Below are 23,773 nucleotides of genomic sequence, written 5' to 3' on the forward strand. Positions count from 1 at the left end.
TGTTAATCATTGGCAGGGATATCGATAGATCATAGGGTGTTTTCTACTATGATAATTGATAAACAAGTTGTGTGATTCCTTTTGTTGTGTTGAGCATATTATTGGTCTAATAGCTTTTCTTAGTGAATAAAGGTGTTTGGATATGAATGATGTATTTAAAATATGTATAAAAAAAAATATAGTTTTAAGATATGAAAATTATCTGATTACTAAAAACCTAAAATAATAAATAGATAAAAAATTTCAACTCTTTCAAAGATAAGATTGTAATGAAGAGGTAAAATGATTTGTTTTAAATTTAATACACAAGTTTTAAGTTTAAACCCCACTTTTGTCGAGAACACACACACACACACGCACATATATATATATATATATTCATTTCCTTCTTACTAAATGACTTATTTATCAAGGAAAAAGAAAAGGAGTGAAGGCAAGCATGAAGTATACGAGAACATCCTCATAAGTGTATTTGAATGAAATAGAGAACATTAAAAAGAAAAAAGTGATGTAGGGGAATATCTTTCAAGTACACATTTGTTAACTAATCAAATAGTTGATTAAAGAATAAATAATAATATTTTTTTTTTATTAATATGAATATTTAAATTAGTTTGTGCATGTCTTCATTAATTTTATAAATTTTAAAATTAAAAAAGTCAAAATTGTAATTACTAAAAATCAAATATAAAATCTGTTACACCCTCAGGGTTACAATACATTTTTATTTTGACTGGTTTTAGTCAAAACTGAGGTAATGACAACTGTTGATTTCTTTTCCAGTTTCGAGAAAGTGACAATGTTGGATGTATTTGTTTCAAACAACAATACTATCATTGCCAGTTTCGGTACAAAAACAAAGAGAAGTACAGGAAAATATTCTGATCTCGAGCAAAAAATGTTCGACACAATTCTTGCAAATTGCTCTTCTCTGCTCTCTTCAAAACAGTAGCCTTTACATGGAGTATATTTTACATCCAGAAAACCCCCTTCCGATCAAAACACACTTTACTGGACTTTGGCGAGAGTTTTGGGAGGTTCCATCACCGCAATGCTGGCCGTGAAAAATGAACACCTGGGCATCAGTGTAGAGTGTTACATGGTTGCAGGCGCCGTACCAATTGGTGGGTTTCAAATGACCTGTTGATACTTTTCTTTCTGCTTCCATGAGAATGCTTTAAATGAAATTACATTACCGAGGTAATATTGAGTTTTTCATGAATCTCAGAAATGAGATTGAAATTCACACGCAATTCTCTTTAATTACTGGCAGAATGGGCGGAGATGAACAGAGGCCGGAAATTTAAATTACATTGAAGGTGTGGGGGGTGATTGGGATGAAATCGAGACACTGGAAATCATAATTCAGCCAAGATATATGGTCACAAGAAATACAGGTAATTGTTTTTAGAAAATAAAAACATAAAACAACTTATTTTTTTAAAAAAGTTATAGGTTTCTTCCTATGTATTGAATATCATGATATAAAAATATTTTTTAATTAAAAATATATTAAAAAAATATTTCTTATATTTTTTATATTATAATATCAAAATCATTAAAAACATCTAAAAATATATCATGCAATTTGCACTGGCTGCATTAATCAATGAGCCGCCAAGTTAACCTTCCGAACCGGGCAATTCTTGTAACAACGATGACAGTGTCGTGTCAGCATAATAGAGGTGCAGTTTGCCACACTTCCTGCGTGGAGTTTACATATTTTAATAAGCGGGAATTGGACGGTGGATTACACGCTTTGTAAAAGAAAGTGGTGGTAGCAAATCAGCTAATCTCCTTGGGTTGGTTACAAGGGCATCCACTCTTCTTCGCACAAGCACAGCTGCTGGACTCACTGAAATCACAAGACTCTCTGTGTCTATTACTGAATGTTACAAGGTCGGGACGTAAAAAGGAGGAGACGATGTCAATTTCTCTAAATTCTGCTGTTGGCTTCAACTCTACGGTAATCTCCTTTCTGCTATTTGGCTCCTCAAAACTTGCCGTCTTATTTACTGTTATCTCTTTTGGGTTTTCTTCATTAAGTTCTTGTACTAAAACTGTACTGCTGCTTTTATCTTTTCTCCTCATGTTTTTGCTGTGACAGTACTTCTTGCTAATTGCCTAGGCTTCTTTGAGGCACTTGAAAAAATTAACACTCAGATTAGAGTTCTAGAAATAATTAATTTATTGATTTATTAATAGTTGAAGAATGATATTGCTAATTGGGCTATCCTAATAACGATTGAACGGGAATCTTGGCCTCAAATTAGAATTGATGTAGCAACTCATTGGTTTATTCAGTTAATTCAATACCCTTTTTCATCATTCTCTTGCAAAATGAAACACGATTTTCCAGTTGTCTGGCTAAAGATTCTATGAAGATCACAATTTTATGATATCAAAGTTAATTTTTTGGTCGCACTATGAAGTCTCTTGTGACATTCATCTCTAATTCTCCATCCCTTCTTGGTCTACTTCCTATTAGTATTTCAGCAACCGTTTAATTTATGGAGAATAATAGTGTTGGAAAAAAGTGTATAGTCAATGCTTAATGAAAAACTCTTCTTCTCTTTTTTTTCCCCTTTCTGCATGGAAACATGACCTATCTGAAATTAATGTTGTTGGTAATCTTTTCCTTCAATTAATCTTCTGCAATGTTTCTCCTAGCACTTGAAATAAGGTGATTTTGCTCGTGAAAGTTCATTGAAGCTATTCGTAAAAAAAGGTAAAAGGTAGTTGCTCCATTTGTGCACATTTTTTCTGTCAACCCCCCCCCCCCCCCCTCCCCGTAAAAACGTTCTAGTTAAATGAGCCTGGGATATAATTATCCTGATCCTGCAAGATATGCAATTGCGAGTACATTTTTCTGCATCAGTGATGCTTGGTGCTTTTCTTCTGTTTCATGTTGATCTTTGATAGTTCAAGGACCTTTATTTTTATCAGTTATAAGGGGAAAAAAGACATGGTTCTAATGTTTCAAGTTAACTTTTACTCAAATAAAACAAATTTATAATTTCTTTTATTTTCTTATTTCTTTTGCATATTTGCCATCCAGCATCCTTAATATCTATGCACTGGATTATTTCAATTGATGCGGTTTAGACATTTTTGGTGACTGTTATTTCTCGAGATTATTTAACAAAGTTTTTCTCCGTTAAAAGCTGCAAACCAAATACCATCATGTGTCTACACCAAAGGCCGCCTCCTTGGATATGCTTGCTTCAAGGATACAAATAAATGGAAGAAGAAGAGGGTTATTTGTTTCAGCTGTAGATAATGATTGTCTTGTCACAGACACCGGCGTGAAGGGTCATGGAGGTGCTGAGAGCTCAATTTATGACAATCAGCTGTCAGCAGTGAATTCCCCAATTGAGGATTCTGCAGTAGGAAACAATGTTGGTGAGGAGTCAGGACCTCAAACCTCTGGAGCTTCCAATGGCTCAACAATTTTGGTGGATATAAAGTCTAGGCCAAAAAGGTCGCCTCTAACAGCAAGAGAGAGACTACAGGCTGCGAGATTTATCAGCCGTTACACAGAATCAAAGACATCAAAATCAGAGATGGGCAGGAAAGTATTGGATGCCCTGAGAGAAAGTGACGAGGGCAAGAAAAGATCTGGCCTTCCAGAAGCCCCTGAAAACATGTTTGATGACAGCAAGCGAGGGTTGCCAAAGGAGGGGTGGACTTTTCAATTTCCAGGGGGTTCAGAACTCTTTTTCATTGTCGTTTCATTTGTTTTAATCAGCACAATAATGTTTGCAACGACTTACATTGTCTGGAAAGTTGGTGCAATCCATTTTGATGAGTATTAAGGTGGAATTTGGTGGGATTCCGCTATTTAGGTGAGCTGCCTCTTCAGATACATCCACAGAAAGATCACAAACTATTTGGATTCAGGTATTTGCACAAGTTTCTTATATTTGTTAGTAATTTCATGTCATTTAGACAAGATACATGCATGAATGTACAAAGAATTGCTTGGCTGGCATTTATGTATCGAAGGAAAATGTATCAGGATGCCCTTTTGGTTTTCTTAATCTTACATGAATGACATAGTTTTCAAATTTTATTTTATTATTTATTTGATGATAATGATCTTAAGCTTAACCCATATTATACCGTCATTCTGTATGTTATATGTACATAAGCGGGCTGATCCCATATGTGAGGTTTTTATAGTGTAGAAGGAGCATCTCTTTGCCAGTGGCACACAAGTTTTGTTCTTTTGTGAGTGCTATATTGTAACGTAGCATTCAGTTGTGTCGTTATTTGTGTCCTTAACCGAGATTTCTCCCTCTCCCCCTCTCTTTTCGTGTTCTTTTAATAAATTGCCGTTATTTCTGACCAAAATCCAAGTAGATAGGCGTCCAACTTGATACATTATCGTGCTTGACAAAAACGTATCTGGTTATATTCATTTCCTGATAAGCACCTGGATTTGGGCACATTTTGTTCGTGTTTTTGGCTCTTAAGTTTGGTTAGTTTGTTGAAGCAATCTTTTAGGGAGGAAAGGAGAAAACGAGGAAAACACTGCACGGGTAAGCTTTAAACAGAATAACGCAGGATTATGGACACCACACAATCCTGAGAGAGAAAATTTTGAACGTGAGTGGTTGATCGAAGGTCGTATCAATCTTTAACCCTCTTTATGGTGAGTTGCAGAGTTTGTGTGCTATTGGGGCCATTGGTGATGGTAATCGTAGGGCTCTTGTTTGCTTGTGCAGGACACAAGGACAGTCTTTAACACTGAACAGTTGAAGGTGGACAAAACAAGCCACCAAAATGAAAGGTCCATAGATTTTCTAGATTATCCAGCTGAGATGGTAAGAGAGCTGAAAGCAAAACAGAAGTGAATGATAGATATTTGAAATCACAAGAGCTATCCTTTAGTTTGTTTCGTTGCTAAACCCTATCCCTCCATTGCAATTTGCAGCAGTTGAACAAAATTGTAGATGTAAAAGACATGAGATCAAGGATACGATGCATGACAGGACACATAAACATGATGCCAGTTTCAATCAGTAGAGCAAGTGGTTGTGGGCTCAATGGTACTTCATTCTTTAAGAAACTTACACAAGGACAAGGAAATAGAAAACAACTCATGGATAAGTAGTCGGAAATAAAACAACTAATTGACTCAAGTGCGCAGAATCTGAGAATTTAAGCGTCGCAAGTCTGTAGTGACAGAATGATGCACGGATAATCACAAAACAGAAACGGAGCGATGCTCTAGATAGTAGATAGGTAGATCAACTACCACAGTAAGGTCAATCTATGATTTCCCACCACCAAAGCAGTTATTTATGCTTCATCTGAATTTGATTTCACGCAACTGTTCCTTTTCAGTACGATGTTTTAGCCACACGGAGTTACTTTGTTTGGCATGAAGTTATCCAAGTAAATTCATGTTGAGGTGACAGCCTAATATGGCCAAACATGATTTTCATCTGACCATTAAAGTTAACTAGACATCACGCCAATCACCATCACGATATGAAGATCACACATTATTAGTGCAGATACAGTAGCTGTACAATGAATTCAGGATAAAAAGAAGGAAGAGTAATAGCTTAGATTTTACAAAGAAAGCTTGCTTTTTTGCTTAGACATGGAAGATCACTATTCTCCTTGCTGGCCTGCTGCTCCTGCAGAGGCAAACTGGGTTCAACCAAGTGCTGCAGTATATGATGAGTCCTTTTTAGTGCCATGCCCATCTCATGCCTCTGCTTCTGCCAACTTTCAAGTTAATGGATTCCCTTCGTGGTCTCTACCGACTCAGGAGACTTCGGAGAATAAAGCTGCTTCTAATTCCAAGAGTCATAGCCAAGCTGAGAAGCGGCGCCGGGACAGGATTAATGCACAGCTGGGAATTCTTAGGAAACTCATTCCCAAATCAGAAAAGGTACACAAACCCCTCCTTACATAAACATGCGCTAATCAACATAACCTTAACGGCATGGCTAGATATTTCTGTCAATTACTCAAGGATGTCCTGTTGAAGCATCAAATAAGGGAGCGAATTTTACATATTGCCCAACACATACCCTCACTAGAAACGGTTTTTGGTTTCAATCCCATCAATCTTTATTAATGGTATAAGAGAGATCATGCATCTAAATTATTTAGCTCCTTTGACAAAATATGGTAAAAGTGTATAGATTACTGATTCTGTATTAGATCTTCACTGACAACAGAACTTGAGATGAATCAATCTTTCCTTGCACAGATGGACAAGGCAGCTCTTCTAGGAAGCGCGATTGATTATGTGAAGGATCTCAAGCAAAAAGCAATGGAAATCAGCAGAACTTTCACAATCCCAACTGAAGTTGATGAAGTAACGGTTGATTGTGATGTTCCTCAAGCTACAAACCCTTCCAGCACCAACAAAGACAAGGACAACACGTTCATCAGGGCTTCTGTTTGCTGCGATGATCGGCCAGAACTGTTTTCGGAGCTTATTCGAGTGCTCAAGGGCCTTAGACTAACCATTGTTAGAGCCGATATTGCCAGTGTAGGTGGAAGGGTTAAAGGCATACTAGTACTTTGCAATAAGTGCAGTAAAGAGGGAGGTGTTTCAATCAGCACTATTAAACAGTCACTTAATCTTGTTCTGAGTCGAATTGCTTCATCATCAGTGCCATCAAATTACCGTATTAGAAGCAAGAGGCAGAGGTTCTTTTTGCCTTCTCATCTGTCACAGCAATATACATAATCAGATATATTGAAATTTCTTTCCTTTCTAATGGTACGCCTCTTTCCTTTCTAACCCGATGCTTTCTCTCCCATGCCACCATTCCAAGAAACCTTGGTGGCGGTGGCGCAGGCATAGAACGCCAATTATTTTGTGGGTTCTCACTTTATTTACAGAGAAAAAGTGGGGTTCAATTTCCATAGAAGGGATCCTTTTTGCTTCCCATAAAGCAACTTTACGTCCCCAAAAAAATCAAGTGTAGGTTGGTACCCCGTTTGTTGAAATTATTGGATATTTTTTTTGAAAGAATTTCGCTCACTTCTAAGATGTGAGAGAAGCCGCACCAGCCATATCAATCCCCGGTTAACTCTTTTTTTTTTTTCAGAGCAGAATCTTTCGACTCAATGCTAGTCATGATTGTGTTGAGAAATCCATCGATTAATTTGGTGTGATGTATTTGTCAAATAAGAAAAATGAACCTTGATTTATACTGGAAGTTCGGAATACTTTCTTTTCTTCGTAAGTGTTTTTTTTATTATTATTAAGAATTCTAGATCCTTTGGACTCTATAATTTTCTTATTAATTAAACCAGGGATAAATTCAAGGGCCTGGTGGCCTTGTGCCCCAAAGTCACGGAAACTCCAAGAAAAATCCCTAATTCTGGGAAATGTCCCCTAGCTCTAAAGTAAAACCTAAATCCCCCACCTAATTTAGTTCCTTGATGCAATAGGACTGATATTATGATATTTTTTTAATAAAAAATAGTAATATTATAACATAAGTACTATCACTACTGCTAATAGAAATCGAATTTGATCCCACCCCTTATTGAGAGGGACACCAACTTTGGTAAAATTATTGAGCAGAGAATTATCAATTAGTTCCTGAAAAATAGGGTTTTTAGGATGGGTCCAAGAAACTAGGCCGGTCCCTATTTCTTATGATATATCACATAAAATCCCATAAATTAATTCAAATGTAAATTGTGAATTATAAATTAATTTAAAATTAAAAAGGATAAAATAAATTGATTGGATAATGTACATGAGATGCAGCTGCCAAGAGAGGTAGGATGATGAATTTTTAAATATTACCTCTAACTAAAACGGTTCAGTTTTTTTATTGTGTATTATATACAGTTAAAAATTTCATTGTTTTTTTATTTTTTAATAAATATTTTTTTAATTTAATTTGTTAATGTTAATTTTTTTTTCTATTTAGTTATTAAAATTTCATGACACGAATTCTAGATTTAATTGGTTAATTCGGATTTTTTTTATTTTTTATTTAATTTAGTTTGTTAATTTTAAATTTTTTTTATTTAATTATCAATTTTTCATAACACGAGTCTCAGGTTTGATAGGTTAACCTGATTTGACGAATTAACCTAGTTAATTAAAAAAAAAAAATTCTTCATTAGTTTTTTTTCCTATAGGGTTTTTTTTCTTTTTTTTCAATTAATCTTTTTTTTGTTCAGTATTTTTTTTTTTGCCTTTTGCTCTTTTAATTATTTTTCAAAATTTAGTTTGTTAGTATTAATTTTTTTTTTATATAATCATCAAACTTTCATGACATGGATGTTTGACGAGTTAACTTAATTTAATAAGTTAACCCGGTTAATTAAGATTTTTTGTTCCTTTTCTTCATTAGTTTTTTCTTCTTGTAAGGTTTTTTTCTTCTTATTTTTAATTAATAATATTTTTTTTTTCAAGTTTGACGGGTTTAATAGGTTAACTCAGTTAATTCATATTTTTTTCTTTTTTTTAATTTGCTTTTTTTCTTCTAATGTTATTTTTTTAATACCAATTTAATTGAGAATTAAATTTCTTGATTTATTTTTTTATTAAATTATTGCAATCTCATTAGAAAATTTTATTTTACCTCTCATCGCAAAAGCATTATTCATTGAAATAGTGCTTTGCTTTTTTTCTTTTTTAATTAATTTTTTTATTTAATTTTATTTTTTAATATTAATTGTTTTATTTAGTTATCATAATTTTATGACACGATCATGTAACCAGATCCACATGTAAGGTTTTTGGGTTTGGTGTTGCAACTATATCTAAGGCTTTTAAACTTGATGTTGCAACTAGATTCACTTAAACTTAGACAATGCAAGTTTGATATTATTATTTATATTAAAAATATTATTATTTTTATTATAATGAATATTTTTAATATAATAATTAATAAATTTTAAAAAATATTATTAGTTATAGATTTTTTTTTAATTAATCTTTTTTTGTTTAATTTAGTTTATTAATATTAATTTTTTTCTATTTATTCATTACACTCTCATGACATAGATCTTGAATTTAATGGGTTAATTTGATTTGACGGGTTAAACTAGTTGATTTAATTTTTTTTAAGTAGTTCTTTCTTTTTATTTTTTAGTATTGATTTGAATAAGAATTAAAATTTATAATTTTCTGTTTACTGTGATTCATGCCATGCGAACACTGTAGAGGTCGAAAATGGAGTCAATATGTGGGCCAGCTCGCACATGCGGTTCCTTATCAAATATCAGGATATCATATGAAAGATTAGCCGACGGAGCCATAAAGTCCCTCCCGCTTGCTTTCTAAAGCTGGATGGTTGGAAAAGCCGGGTCCTTTGCTGCAATGATGAACCAAACGAATACGAAGCCTTGTGCCCTTTTCAGCGTAGAATTGTAAACAGTTCCAGATCTGAGGATCAAGATTTAATTATGACGATTTTTCTTATTTTAATATATATATAAAGGGCTTTCGTAATTACTGGAGAATTTACACGAGCATGGATAGATTATTGTGTGCGAATATCTTCTAGAAAATCGAATCTAGCAATGTCAAGAAATAATGGCTTTAATTATTTCTCGTAGACTTGCTAAAGATTGAAAACGAAAAGGGAAGAAAAATAAGTCATCTACAGTGGCTGGCTGATGTCTTTATAGTTCTTTACAAAATTGTAATATTAATATTCTTTAATTAGTAAATAAATATAATCACAATTGATATTTTATCTTTATTTTTTTGACACGTCAGCTTCTCGACGCAAATTTTTAAGAATATATAAAATCCAGGAGGTAAAGTATATGTCGATGAAAATTTTTAATATATAAAATCCAGGAGGTAAAGTATAATTTTTAAAAAAATAGAGATAAAGTAAGGAAAAAAAGAGAGAGTAAACTACATGGTTTTTTTTTTTTTAATAATTATCCCTATATTTATTTATATATAATTAGTCAAATTTAAAGCATGTTATTAATTTAATGCACAATATACCATAACATTTGTTAAACCTAATATTCCATTGATTTATTTATAGAAGATATCATGGTATGTTATAGAGCACCGTTATATATAAATACCTTTTTTTTCCGATTATTATTGCATAAAATATTCAACAAACAAGTATAAAAAAATAAAATTTATTTATAGAAGATATCATGGTATGCTATAGAGCACCATTATATATAAATACTTTTTTTTCCGATTATTATTGCATAGAATATTCAACAAACAAGTATAAAAAAATAAGAAATTAATTAAATCTCGTAATGAACATCTATAGAATAGTTTTTTTGGTAGGATCGATCCAATATATTTTTAATTTTTAATTTTTTTTCTTGCATCTATAGAATATTAATTATTGATATTTACTCTTTTCAGAACTCTAAAATAATGCAATGGTTAAAAGAAGAAGAAGAAGAAGGCATAGCTAATATTATAATAACGGCAACGTATGAATTCCGTTGCAACTCTCTCTTTCTCTTGCGCAATTCAGTTCAGCTAACTCCCTTGATAACCGTGTGCAGTTCTTTGACAATTCTTTGGTCTCCCTCCTCAAGTACTCTCTCTAACCGTCGGTCGTTATTATATTTAATTTCCAAGATAAACACAAAAAGAAAACCTAACCGCCACAGTTTCGGAGCCCTAATTTCAGCCATTGAATGCAAGTATTAACCTAACCGTTCAGTTAACAAATACTAATTTCTTTCTCTTTAAGAACATCCATCTCACCCACGCCATCTTCGAAACAGAAAGTACTCTTCCATGATCAACAACTTATAAAACCAAATTAAGCAAACATTAATTATCAAATAATTTTATTTTATTTTTTTTAAAAAAGAAAGGGGCGTGTAACTAGCAAAATAGTCATGGCAACGTGCGGTTTTACGGCTCACACACAACAACCCTCTCCTCTTCTTATAAACGTTATTATCTCTCTCTCTCACTCTCTCCACATTAGTTCTAACTTTCCTCCTCCATAAATAAACCTCCCACGAACGAACGTACTCAAAACAAATTAAACATAAACATCTAAATTAACAACTTATTTTATTCGACCTCTCACATCTTCTTCATGGGTTCTGTCAATGGTGGTGACAGGATCAAAGGTTCTTGGAGCCCACAAGAAGATGCCACTCTGATCAAGCTTGTAGAGCAACATGGACCAAGAAACTGGTCTATGATAAGCACTGGTATACCAGGCCGGTCAGGGAAATCTTGCAGGCTAAGGTGGTGCAATCAGCTTTCACCCGAGGTGCAGCATCGCCCATTTACGCCAGCGGAGGATGCCAAGATTGTCCAGGCACACGCCATACACGGCAATAAGTGGGCTACGATTGCCAGACTCTTGCCTGGCCGGACTGATAATGCTATAAAGAATCATTGGAACTCTACTTTACGTAGAAAACGTGGGAGCGTGTCATCTGCGTCATCCGAGTCGAGTCCAGTTTTCAAACGCTCGACTTTGGAGGTGTCGGTTGTGTCTGAGTCTGAGTCTGACTCGGGGTCCAAGAGACAGTGCTTGCATGCTTCGCCGGGGCATAATAGTGTTAATGTAGACGTGGGAGTGGATGGGCCTGAGACGTCCTTGACATTATCTCCGCCGGGAGATGGTTTTGTTTCGATGGCTGTGGCGGAGAAATTGAAGGAGGGTGTGGCCGTAAATGGCAGAGAAAAGGATCTTGGTGAGTCATTCATGAAAGATGCTGAGAAGAGATGTATAGAGGAGATGGACGAGGCTTGCGTGAGGGCTTTCATACAGAAAATAATACAAGAAGAAGTTAGGATTTATTTTGATAGATTAAAGACTCGAAATGGAGTTACAATTGGATCTCTAAAGGATATATGAGAACTGCATCGATCCTTGCTGCTTTTAGTTTATTTATTTGTTTTACAATGCAGATAAGACTAGTCGTTCCTATTTTTATTTGATGCCTAATTAATCAACCGGGCAGTCCTAAGTTGTCGCCAGCCTGGCTTGTTCTTCATGTTACAGTATTACTGGAGATCACAGTTTTGATCTCGGATTCTGCTGGGCAGTCTACCCTAATTCGTGCGTTCTGTACAGGTGTTGCCCTAATTCTTGCTATGCTCGAAAACGGAAAACCTACTGTCTTTGGAGAACGTCAATGAGATATGCCATCACAATCAGTCAATACCACGCAAGGCTCAACTCGAGAGAGATCGGAACACGTTAAAATTTGCTCCCCATTAGAAAACTCAATGCAATAACATTTTATTCTGACAAAAGAGTCAAGATGTAGTTTGAACTAAAAATAGAAGAAGGTGCTTCTCAATTATTTTAACGTTGATGAATCAAAATCGTTCAAAATCACAGAAAAACAACCCCTTTTCCACTATAAAAATATTACCGAATGCATGCTCATACTCACTCCCAAGTGGGAAATGAGGGATAAACACCAATTAAGCTACAGTCATTGGTTCTCAAATAGGCCGATTGATTCCTTTCTGATCAAGAGTACTCGCGTACGGTTTAAGGTTTTGCAATTATTAAGACACTGCCCTTTTACTACCCACCTCGGCCCAACACTCACGCATAGCCACAGCGAGAACAAGACATCCATTTCGATTCGGAAACAGCATTCGAATTGAGTTAAGACGGAAGAGAAGATGCGAGGTTGCTCTCAATATGTAACAGTTCACACGTTACAAAAATGACAGCCTTGTTTTGCAAGTGCCGAATCACAGGCTATCCTGTTAACATTGTGATAAGCACAAGACAGACTGAAAACAGAAGGTGATAGGAAAAGGAGCGGAGCATTGTTTTTCAAGATTTTACAGCTCGTCTTAAAACAAAATACATAAAAATAATAATTCAGATTTTGAATATTTTAAGAGTGAAAAATGATTTTTTTATAGAATTGCTTTTTGTATTTAAAATAATCTAAAATATTTTAAAATTAACTAACTTTGATAAATTTTATTTTATAGATAATCACCAACTAAAATTTAATTACATGGTTAATAATCATTGATATTTTAGAATGAACTAAGTACTAATCTGAATTAAATCATTCAATAATTCTATTCATTACTGTTTCTATTTTACCTCTAATATTTGTGTTTTTTTTTAAAATCATTTCTAAATCAATTCATTCAGTTCAAACAAAAAAATCATTTCTAAATCAATTCATTCAGTTTTTAAAAATATTTAATATGAGTTTACAATCAACACAACTCATTATCAAATCCAAGTAATTTGAGCATACGTAACAGGCATAATGGCAAAATATTTAATATGAGTTTACAATCAATCAACACAACTCATTATCAAATCCAAATAATTTGAGCATACGTAACAGGCATAATGGGAGCCAAACATTAATTGTGTTTAATATTGAGATGCATGATATTTATTTTAAAACACATCAAAATATTTTGTTTTTATTTGTTTTAGATTTTTTTGTTTGAACATTAAAATCATTAGAAAATATTAAAAAAAAATATCAAACACATTTTCAATTGAAACACAACGAAATGCATGTCCACTCGCAATGACAAACAGGCTATTAACACTTAGCCACTCATGTAAACCACAATAACCATTAAAATCAGGGTATCCTCTCATCATCCCCATACTGAATCATTGCAGCACCAAGTTAATCACAGATTCAAGCATCCTCGTTAATTATTCCCAAGATTGGCAAAGAGCACTTGCGAAAAATTATTTCTGATAACTTCTTCCCTAGCAATCCATACATAGATTCAGCAACCACCTAAACTGACATTTAACTACACCCCAATGAATCAACAACAATCATCAACATACCCTAGTTTAGGGGTCTAGCAGACAGAACTGGTGCCAATCCGTCGACACAAATTCAAACAAGAAAAAGAACAGCAAGAGATCATCGTAATAACACAGCATTGAAGCCCAATAAGCGAAACCAAAATCCCATTCCCATCGAGTTTGAAAGTCTAACAAAATCATGAAATTTAAAACGGAAATAATCTACTCAGTTGAAAGAAGTACTGATAACAAAAACAAGAAATACTAAAACGAACGACAAGTTTCACTATTATTGATAAAATAGAAAACTACTTGGATCTCTGCCTCATCTTTCGGCGCTTCCTCTTCAACCTCCTCATACGCTTCTTCTTCCACTGTTTGTTTAAATAAACACAAAAATAAACAATCGATCAATTTTGTACTAACTAAACAAGAATATATAAGACGCTAATGAATTCGTTAATTTCCTGATAGAAGAAGAAACGATTACCTTGGCTCTCATGGTGACAAAGTATCCAAGCCCTGTGTTCCTTCTTTCTTTTGATTCAAAATCAGAGAGGCTGCGGACAATGATAGAGAGAGGTACTACGTTTAGGGGCTCCGCCGGTAGTTAAATACTAATGATATGAAACCCTAATTTTATTGGGCCATGTTGCCGAGATGGGCTCAACTAGCTAGAGGACTATACCCCGAATCCAGTTAGGCCCACTTGTGAATGTAATCTAATCAACTTCGGAAAGCCTGATAAACCCACATCTAATACCGTTACAAAAGTGTACATGAAAAACAGGAGGTAAGAAATGCCATCTTACGATCGTGAGCCCAAATCTAGGACCAGGAGTCAATAATTAGAAAATATTAATGGAGGACTAAAGTTATTTCAATTTCCAATTTGTTTTTTGGGAAAGTTTAGGTGGCCGCATTTATAGGATTGGTAGATCAAGAGCAAGAAAAAAAGTTGAAAATTGCCTTGCAGATCAACCACGTGAATCTAGTAACTGAAGCCCACTCTGCTAGGTAGGCATTTCATTTCTAGCAAGCGGTACGTTCAGTAAAACACCAGTTAGCAGTAGAATTTCTGCTAAGAAGTTAATGTTGGCTATAAATGCTGAAAAAGATATAGAAATTGTTTTTTTTTCTGTTCTTTTTAACTGAAAATGATTTAGAAATTTTCGTCACTTTGGGCTTCGGTTTGTTTAAAAATTTTAAGAAGGTGTTGTCACAACTTTGTCTGGGTTATGAATATATTTACAAGAGCTAGAACTTTTTTGCAGATATGGAACGAGAATTTACATATAATTGATGGGAAAAAAGAGAGGCTTATGTGATCACTCTGTTCGCAACCGAGCTGCGAATTTTTCAATTTTATCAGTGCAAGAATTACAAGATATCTTGCAATATGTAATGATTGCCATCTGTTCGATGAATTTTCTCAAAAACATTCGTGATTTAATACAACAATCTAGTTCATTTAAAGACATAATCTGCAGCAATAGAAATCTGGGCTGTGTTGTTTACCCTGTTATGATCGATAAAACAGCCGATTCAGCTCGGATAGAACCTCTACAGAGTGGGCAACTTGACTGAGTGCCAAGCCACTTATCGACGCAGTCACAATGAAAACAATGCTGACACTGCGGCAAAACTTTCAGCCTATCACCATCTTCAAACACACCAAGGCATATACAGCACTCGCTTTCGACTGCAGTGCCGTTATTACTGGTACCCAAATTTGATTTGTGCAAAGTTATCGGCAAAGCCTTGATGATCGCGGATTCGAGGCCTCTTGGAGGAAGGCGAGGCGCGTGGTGCAAAGGAAGCCTAGAGGGAAGGTTATGCCGCGTGTTTTCAAGGCAGACCCAGCGAGCGTAGATGGAGAGTAGGGCGATAAGGATGATCATGGAGCCGACGATCAGTACATAAAAGAGAGTGCGGCCACGGACTTGGAAGTCATTTTCGTCGAGTTCTTCGTAGTGCCAGTGGAATGGTTGGGAGTCTTGTGATGCCATCTAACTTGCAAGTGAACTGGTAATGGTGATGAGGGTATTGATGCCCGTGGAGGTAGTGGTGGCAGCAGGGTATTGGGAATTTGGCCAAGGGAAAAGAGCTGGGTTCGGCCTTTAAAGTGTAGTTCCAAACCACTTTCAACTGTTGTGGACTTCAAATGGTAGCGCGTGGCAGGCAGTACACTGGCTTTAAGTGAAGACCTTGTAATAAGTGAGAAGATTGATTTCCAAGTAGCAAAGAGCAGCGATTGTAATTTTATTGAATATTGATCTCAACCGATTATTTTTTAATTAAGTGATTTTTTAATAGCTATTTTATTGGATGAGTAATTAAAAAAATATAAATATTGTTAAAATTTTCTCTCTCTATTTTAAGTTAAATAACAAACAACATTTAGATAATAAATACATTTATAAATATCCAAAACAAGTTTAATAGTATATAAATATTTAATTTTTTTATTCATCCAACAATGAATAAAATATAAACATAGTAAAAACTAGATCCATAAATATTTATTATAATATCTAAGAGCTTTTTTCTAGCAAATAAAATATTTTTCATCATTCTATATAAAATCATTATATAATTAATAAGAATATGAATTCATCCTATATCTCGACATGAAGCTAAAGCCTAGGAAGGGCAATTATATAAAAACGATAGGGGAATATGTGTATTTAGAGTTTGATGCATGCTGAAATGAGAATAATAAATGGAGGTTTAATTTATTAGTTAGTCAATTCTTTTTATTTATACATGTAGGGTAATTCATACAAAATTTCATACATGTTTTTTGTATAAACTCAAAATTTCGAGTGATGTGTGGCTTTTGTAGACAAATAAAAACAAAAATAAGTGGCTTTCTTTTCCATTCGAACTCAACTGAGGTGAATTATTACCGAACTTTCTCCATTCGAACTTATATGAAATCCTAGTTAGCCTCTACATCTTTAATGGTGTTACCTTAAACCTCGATAAATGTCATAATTTCCCTAGTCCTTTCATCAAATTCTTATTTTCCAACCACCAAACTTTTGCACGCAAGATTGCCAATTACGCATGAAATTAATTGACAATTATACGCCTCTCACGCTAATTTTCTAGTTGAAGACCAGGGAAAAGTTAACGGATCAAACGTACAAAATTGAAAACACATATACTTGATTGAGAGAAGTGAGAAGTTAGGGCACCTACCATGAAAAATTCCCTTTTAGCTTTGATGAAATCGCAGTGGAAGGGGAATCGGCCCATTGAGAAAGGGAAAATGCCTCACCAGACCTTCCTCAAACAGGCCTCCGATATTTGAAAGGCCCGATCCTAAGAAGTATCCAAAACCTTGTCGGTAAACATTTCGTGTTAACTGAGAGCATTAGAAAAATTATATGGAAACAAACATGTTCTAGGAAAATACGAGTGTTCATATTCTTACACGAGAGAGTATACCTTTTTTGTTAAACTCTTGTTTAACTCAAGTGCTAAGAGAGATGGTAAATCTTAAGTGCCTAGTTACCGAACCAGACACGAAGAATCAATCTTGTGTGCTGAAATCAATTTCTGAAAGACTGGAATTTCGAATTTTATATTTTTTTAAACGTGAAAGGCAAAAAAAACTGTTGGATTTACATGGAAATGGTCACCAATAATTCTATGCAAGGATATTATAGCCTAAGAGCTTTGCAATAGTGCATGCATAGCAACTCAAGCATTGCATTCGGAATTGCTGGGGACATCCAGAAATGGCCGATCTCTCTTAATAATCTTTTTGCATGCATACCCACATGCAAGTTTTGAGGAGAGATTACTTTTCACACAAAATCAAGTAAATCTGATAGAATTAATAATTCTCACGCATTGAGGTTAGCTCTGATAGGATCAAATTCTAGAATAACTGAGTAACTCACAGCTGACTCTTACTATTTTTTTTTTCCTGGTCTTTGTTCTCTTTTTTTCGTCGCAGCAGCCGTGCCTTTATGGCTTCTTTTTTCTTCTCCCTGTTGATGCCCTTTTTTTCTACTTCTTTGGCTATCTCCTTATTAGCCAAAAGGTAATAAAATCTCAACTATTATTTAAAAAAACAATTGCACTCATCTGTCGTGGCGACAACCGCAGGTCCTATTTTATATAAATACAGAAACCCTTCAGGTCCTATGGAAACAAGCCTGCTTAATGAATCTAAGTATTTCTTTGAAATTTAAAGTTGTTGATGTAATTTCTCATGATTTGTTTCTGAATTATGTTTGCCGAACAAATTAAGGGTCAACAATCAACACGTACCACCAACACCCAATAACAGGATAAAAAGTTCTAAACACAGGAGGAGCCGGATAAAGCATCACCATACAGTCCATGAAGCGTCAACTTTTTTCCACGACAGCATCGTGAATTAATTACTACTTTAATGTTCCAATATATGTATATGTTGATTCCCTAGTTAATTTATTCAATGTCCATCTTTCTTTTATTAGTATATACAGAAATTCAATGTATAAAATAACTCTATGATCCTTACGAGTCCACAATCCCCTATATAGAATCTCATCATTCTTAAGATGGTTCGTTATTAGCACGACACCAACTCTTCAAACTTTCCTTTGGCAACATCCACATCGAATCCTCAATGGGAATCTAAACGCTCTCCTCTTCTACATCACTAATTAATGCCCGTGTTTTTTCCATCAATAATTAATATTAATACTTCCCAACATTTGTTGCTTCCAAAGGTCGCCCATATTTCATGTGATGAGTATACAGACGGTAGACCTGTGCACCACGAAGACTTAATTAATTGCATAAATGTGAGGAAATAAACATCTCCATTAACCCAAAAATTTAAGCTATTCTTCCAATATATATTTTGAGGACTATCTTTATTGCAGATAAAACCAGAACAGCTCCCTTGATCATCACGATAATCAAGAAGATGAATTTGGAAACTAAAACAAAACACGAACCAAGACATAAATAAATCCATTAGATCTAGATTAGACTAGGCACCGCCTATTGTTCTTGATTAGGAAAATGATGTTTGTAGAAGCTACAAAGAAGGACAAAACCTCAGGAAAAACAAGGATCATAAACAGTCCAGCAATATATCCACAAAGCATGCACTATCTGTCCCCAAACCCTTGTCAAAAGTACTCCCAGCGATTGCAACTCATCAAAACCCTAATAAAATTTATGGTTTTCTTCAAATAAAAAGGCGGAAAGAGTGGAAATAGCACACCTGAGAAGACCATAACAGGAATGTCGAACCGGATGCTATTGCCCAAAGGGAAAACTCATTGAAGTATGAACACTATTTGGATGTTCTAAATTTGAACCCACACCGCAACGTAATTTAACCACGTCATTGTGTATAATTCACAAATTTATTTTCTAAATAAATATATTCTTGCGGTGTCATATTAATTTGATATAGTAATTCTGGATCTATAATCAATTCCAACGAATCCATTTGATAATTTTTAAAGCCTCACGCGAGATTCAACCATATAGCTCGAGTAGTGATCCTGATAAAAAAAAAAAAAAAAAGTTTTTCAAACTTCCTACTTATGTGTGATCTATGCCAAATTAATCAGCACTAATTGTATGAGAGTCTTGAGGATTGAAAATGGTGACTGCAAAAAGAAATTGGAATAACAGCTGATCCTACACTTCAAGGTGTTTCGGTGTAAACAAATTTACAGAAACTTACCTAACATAATAACTTACAACTGCTAATGCTTAAAGCAAGGGACATTCTCATGAAATGTAATCAATTTTTTCATAACTAACTGAAGAAATAGAAATTTTTCTCTGTTTAATTCGTTTTTTTCATAGCGAATCAATAAAATCTTTCATTGTGAATCTGAATTACCTGGATAAGCAGCCTTTACCTGAGATCTCTCGCGGACTTAATTATGAAGCCAACATGTAAAAATAAGTCTAACAACATCTCTTGCCAACAAACCCTAGATGTATCGATTATAACCTTACTTTCAGAAGAAACGTCTCTTTCAAATTTCTTGCATCTTAAGAATTCCATCTCTAATAACCAGTTTAACCCCCATTAATAGCACCCGAATCCAGTAAATATAATTAACCATCGGAAACAATGGACAGAGAACTAGAGTAACTTATACCCAAGAGCAAAAACTTGCACTCCGTACCAGCCTTTGATGGATTAGGCCTCCCTTGAAATCTTCGGTGCACCAAAAGAAATCGTCATGAAAATTCCCACCAGCTCTCAAAAATCAAAGAAGAAAGGATCCTCATCGTCCCAAATACTAGGCGGCGGGTACTCATCATCATTCCACACAGATGGAGATCCAGCTCCAACATGCATTACCGGATCCTGAAGATGACCCACCGGTGCAACAATAGGTTGAGTATTCCTACCAGAAAAAGAGAAACTCGAACCGACGGAGCCCACCAACGAACTAACATCATTGCACGCACGATGCTGTGGCAGACAGTGAATATGATTTTGATACGAGGGTGTAGTTGGTGTGGCTACACTAGAACTATCAAATATATTATTTGGGTTGCTTGTATTAGCCCCATATTGATTAAGATAGCGTTGTAAGATAACTTGCTGGTGATTTTGAATTAGAGTGTTATTAGTACTAAGACATGGTAAGGCCGACCCAGCAACATTATTCGAATGATAAGTAACCCCGGGAGGCGTAAACCCTGACGAAGCGGCCGTGACAGAAGGAGAAGCCATTGAATTTGAGAGAGAGAAAGTGAAAACAAACCCAGGGGGACGTGGGAGCAAAGGGCGAAGTGTCTGGCTCGAGGAAGAGGCAGAGTTGAGAGAAGCCGGTCTGGATTGAGCAGAAGAAGAGGAACCTGAGGGTTGGAGATTGAGTTGAGCCCTAGAACCATAAAGGATGATGGCAGCTCGATCATAGGCTCGTGCTGCGTCCTCTGCTGTGGCAAAAGTACCAAGCCATTTACGGGTTCGTTTTCTTGGCTCACGGATCTCTGCTACCCATTTGCCCCAGCTTCTTTGCCTAACTCCTCTGTATCTAAATTTGCCGTTGTCTGGTCCTCCTTTGCCTTTGCACTTCCTGCTACTGCCACTGCTGCTGTTGTTACTGTTTGTGTCACTTGTTGTGGTGGTAGTGGGGGTGGTTGCGGTGGTGTTGTTATCAATGTTTTTTTCATTGGATGATATTGTGGTGGCGGTGGTGGCGGTGGGTTCTTGGGGAGGGTGAGATGAATTGTCCATTAGAAAGTGAATGGCTTTTAAGACTTTATTAAGACTGAGAGGGCCTCGTTCTTTGGCTATTGACCTGTCGAAGTATAGAGGAGCCTTCGCCTGTGTGATGATTTGAATGTCATGTATGTGAATGGTGGATGAGGGCGGTGGTCTCTGCCATAACTGCATGCTATTTATATTTTTGTATTCGGAGAGAGACAGAGAGTCGCTAATTACTACTCAGGCACACCAATGCGGAATTGGAAGCATTTGTTAGCATTTTATATATTGTGATTTTAATTCTTCTTTTGTGGATTTTTTTTTGAAACTTTTGAGTTTTTTTTGGAAATTAAAATTACTGAGCTAAGCTCAGATTCTGCCTAAGGAATGCTCCCAGATGATCTTAGTGTGAATGTGGGTTTTTTCTTCGAGCAACTAACTAATTCTGAATGTGGGTTTTGATTCTTGACCCTCAATCCCTTGAAATAAACTAAAAGAAGTCTTAGTTGTGGATGATTTATAATAATTTCTACGAATGATTTATCTCTAATTAAAATAGTTATCGGTGAATTCACTCTAGATGCATCTTTTAGATGTGAGCTCTGGGTTCTTTGTATATTTTTTTCCTTTCCTTTCCTTATTCTATTTTTCTATCATCGATCATATATATATATATATATATATATGAAAGGACCGATCAAACAATGGGAAAAATTAACCAGAAAAGAAAAAAAAAAGTCTAGCGGTGAATTCATCAAGTGAGATAATAACAAAAATATTACTTTCTAAACCCAAAGATTTCTCAATGAAATATTGGTTTTTGATAGGATTAATTCATCCCATTGTTTGATCGGTACTTTCATATCAAAAACCAATATTTCATTGAGAAATCTTTGGGTTTAGAAAGTAATATTTTTGTTATAAACTCACGTGATGAATTCACCACTAGATTTTTTTTTTCTTTTGTGGTTAATTTATCCCATTGTTTAATCAGTACTTTCATGCATTTTAGTTTTTTTATCTAATAAACATTAATCACGCATATGCATGAATAAGTGAAATACGCATTTTAGTTTTTTTATCTAGTAAACATTAATCACGCATATACATGAATAAGTGAAATATATATATATATATATATATATATATATATATCGTGTGGGTTAAATACTGTAGAGTCAACATTCTTCACTCACATACAAAATAATAGATGACAATGCGTATTTTTTTATAATTTATTTTAATTCTTAAAATATTTGATTTTGAATTATTTAATTCTAATTGAAAATCAATTGATTTGAATGTCTTAGATGAGGGTTGATTTGGAAGAATAAATACCAAAATTACAAAGGTGTCAAACATGGATGATGTGCCAAAGAATATGTGAAAAATATACTTAGTTTAAAAATAATATAAATTATACAATTTAGATCCCTTAGAAAAATTTAAAAAATAGTTTTGGTGGAAAAGTTTATTTGTACTATTTTTCAAGAAAGAAAAAAGAAAAAAAAAGATGATGAGAAAAAAAGTTATTTTTATTTGTACTATTTTTTAATCCTTAACTAGAAAGAAAAAAGAAAAAAAAAAGATGATGAGAAAAAAAGTTATTGTTTGAGCTTTTCCAAAGCATCAAAATAAATTTTCTTGGTGTCAACATTACATGAGAGGAGAGGGATTTAATGGTAGTTGTTTAAATCCATAATATTATTTAAAAAATATATCTAAGTCAAAGAAGATAATTCTAATTCAGTTTGATTTCATGTTTTTAGACTTTTTCTTGGGTATGTTGAATTGACGAATCAATTTGTGGGTATTTTAAATGTGTTAGTGAGGTATTTATTGGGTTGAAAGAACTTAAATTTTAGTTTTTTTTTTTAAATATTACTTTGATTTCCCGATTGCCACTATGGTGGCCAGAATTTAGGCTTGCATGTAACATGTCATTTGTTAAATTTTTTCTAGAAAAACCTATCGTCCACCCCTTTAAAATAAAATAAAATAAAAACAATTAGAGGTGTGTGGACCAGGTCCACCCATGCATGCGGGCCTATGGCCCAATGGTAGGCTATTGTTTTGTCTTTATATATATATATATATATATATATATATATATATACACAGTAGGTATAAATTTAAGATAAAAATATTATTTTATCTAGTTGAGTTCATGATTCGAATCACAGTTTTAACAAGTTAAGCTATAATACCTTGTTTATTTTTTTTTATTGATACTTTTTTAATGTCTTTTTTGTAAAATAACTTTTTATTTTATGTTTCAATTGGTAGTGTCGCTCATCTATCATTTTTTAATTTTTTATTTAGTTTTTTGGGTAGAGATTTTTGTGCAAATATTCTGTGTGTATTAAATTTTTCAATAGATTTGTTTATTTCATCTGTAATTTTCTTTTTATCTTTTGTACACAATAACTAAAATTTTTAAATAATATTTTTTTATAATATTTATGATATGCACAACATTGCATAATTATTTTTTCTTTTTATTTTATTTAATCAATGTAATGTGTGTGTTTATTTATGTTATAATTTGATTAAATAAAAAATATATTTAAATAAACAAAATTTAGCAAACAAAATAGGTAAATTTTCCATCTTACATTATTAAATATCTTGATTTATATTTAATTCTTAAGTTTATTTGATTCACACTTCTAATTTTTTAAACTACATGAAAAAACAAATATATATATATATATATATATAATTTTTTTATAAAAAAATAATATTTAACCCGTGAAGGAACACCTAACAAATAAATAGCAGATGTCTCTTCAATGAAATCTAGCTTGACGCGAAAATGACATGAAGAAGAAAAGATTTATATTTGACATTTCAATAGTCACCATAT

At 34.0% G+C, this 23,773-nt stretch overlaps 5 protein-coding genes and 2 long non-coding RNA genes across 9 annotated transcripts; 4 read left to right on the forward strand and 3 right to left on the reverse strand.

Moving 5' to 3' along the window:
* The first annotated feature begins 1,843 nt into the window (after window positions 1–1,843).
* On the forward strand, window positions 1,844–6,746 carry LOC105107644 (transcription factor bHLH51-like). 3 transcript variants are annotated; one of them, XM_011001830.1, is made up of 4 exons: window positions 1,844–1,966; window positions 3,165–4,826; window positions 4,937–5,905; window positions 6,230–6,746. In XM_011001830.1, exons 3-4 carry the CDS (start codon window positions 5,612–5,614, stop codon window positions 6,713–6,715), a joined length of 780 nt encoding a protein of 259 aa, XP_011000132.1. In that variant the 5' UTR covers window positions 1,844–1,966; window positions 3,165–4,826; window positions 4,937–5,611; the 3' UTR covers window positions 6,716–6,746. The 3 variants fall into 3 exon arrangements, with proteins under 3 accessions (XP_011000132.1, XP_011000062.1, XP_010999985.1); XM_011001760.1 differs by having other exon boundaries at window positions 3,165–4,608; window positions 4,728–5,905; XM_011001683.1 differs by having other exon boundaries at window positions 3,165–5,905.
* On the forward strand, window positions 3,216–3,815 carry LOC105127950 (uncharacterized). Its single transcript, XM_011029434.1, has one exon. It carries the CDS (start codon window positions 3,216–3,218, stop codon window positions 3,813–3,815), a length of 600 nt encoding a protein of 199 aa, XP_011027736.1.
* A 4,120-nt stretch (window positions 6,747–10,866) lies between the features above and the next one.
* Window positions 10,867–12,153, forward strand: LOC105107843 (transcription factor MYB44-like). Its single transcript, XM_011001945.1, has one exon. It carries the CDS (start codon window positions 11,040–11,042, stop codon window positions 11,811–11,813), a length of 774 nt encoding a protein of 257 aa, XP_011000247.1. The 5' UTR covers window positions 10,867–11,039; the 3' UTR covers window positions 11,814–12,153.
* Window positions 12,154–13,383: 1,230 nt separating this feature from the next.
* Window positions 13,384–13,947, forward strand: LOC105107973 (uncharacterized). The gene is made up of 2 exons (XR_838978.1): window positions 13,384–13,490; window positions 13,541–13,947. It is a non-coding gene; the product is annotated as an uncharacterized LOC105107973 (long non-coding RNA).
* On the reverse strand, window positions 13,864–14,470 carry LOC105107925 (uncharacterized). Its single transcript, XR_838961.1, has 2 exons — window positions 14,206–14,470; window positions 13,864–14,089 (listed from the first exon to the last, which is right to left on the reverse strand). It is a non-coding gene; the product is annotated as an uncharacterized LOC105107925 (long non-coding RNA).
* A 635-nt stretch (window positions 14,471–15,105) lies between these two features.
* LOC105108034 (RING/U-box superfamily protein) lies at window positions 15,106–15,990 on the reverse strand. The gene has a single exon (XM_011002211.1). The coding sequence runs from the start codon at window positions 15,722–15,724 to the stop codon at window positions 15,230–15,232; it is 495 nt and encodes a 164-aa protein (XP_011000513.1). The 5' UTR covers window positions 15,725–15,990; the 3' UTR covers window positions 15,106–15,229.
* A 3,960-nt stretch (window positions 15,991–19,950) lies between these two features.
* LOC105108103 (ethylene-responsive transcription factor ABI4-like) lies at window positions 19,951–21,096 on the reverse strand. The gene has a single exon (XM_011002312.1). The coding sequence runs from the start codon at window positions 21,094–21,096 to the stop codon at window positions 19,951–19,953; it is 1,146 nt and encodes a 381-aa protein (XP_011000614.1).
* Between the last annotated feature and the right edge of the window lie 2,677 nt (window positions 21,097–23,773).

Source organism: Populus euphratica, unplaced genomic scaffold (assembly GCF_000495115.2).
Source record: "Populus euphratica unplaced genomic scaffold, PopEup_1.0 scaffold1.1, whole genome shotgun sequence".
NCBI lineage: Eukaryota > Viridiplantae > Streptophyta > Magnoliopsida > Malpighiales > Salicaceae > Populus > Populus euphratica.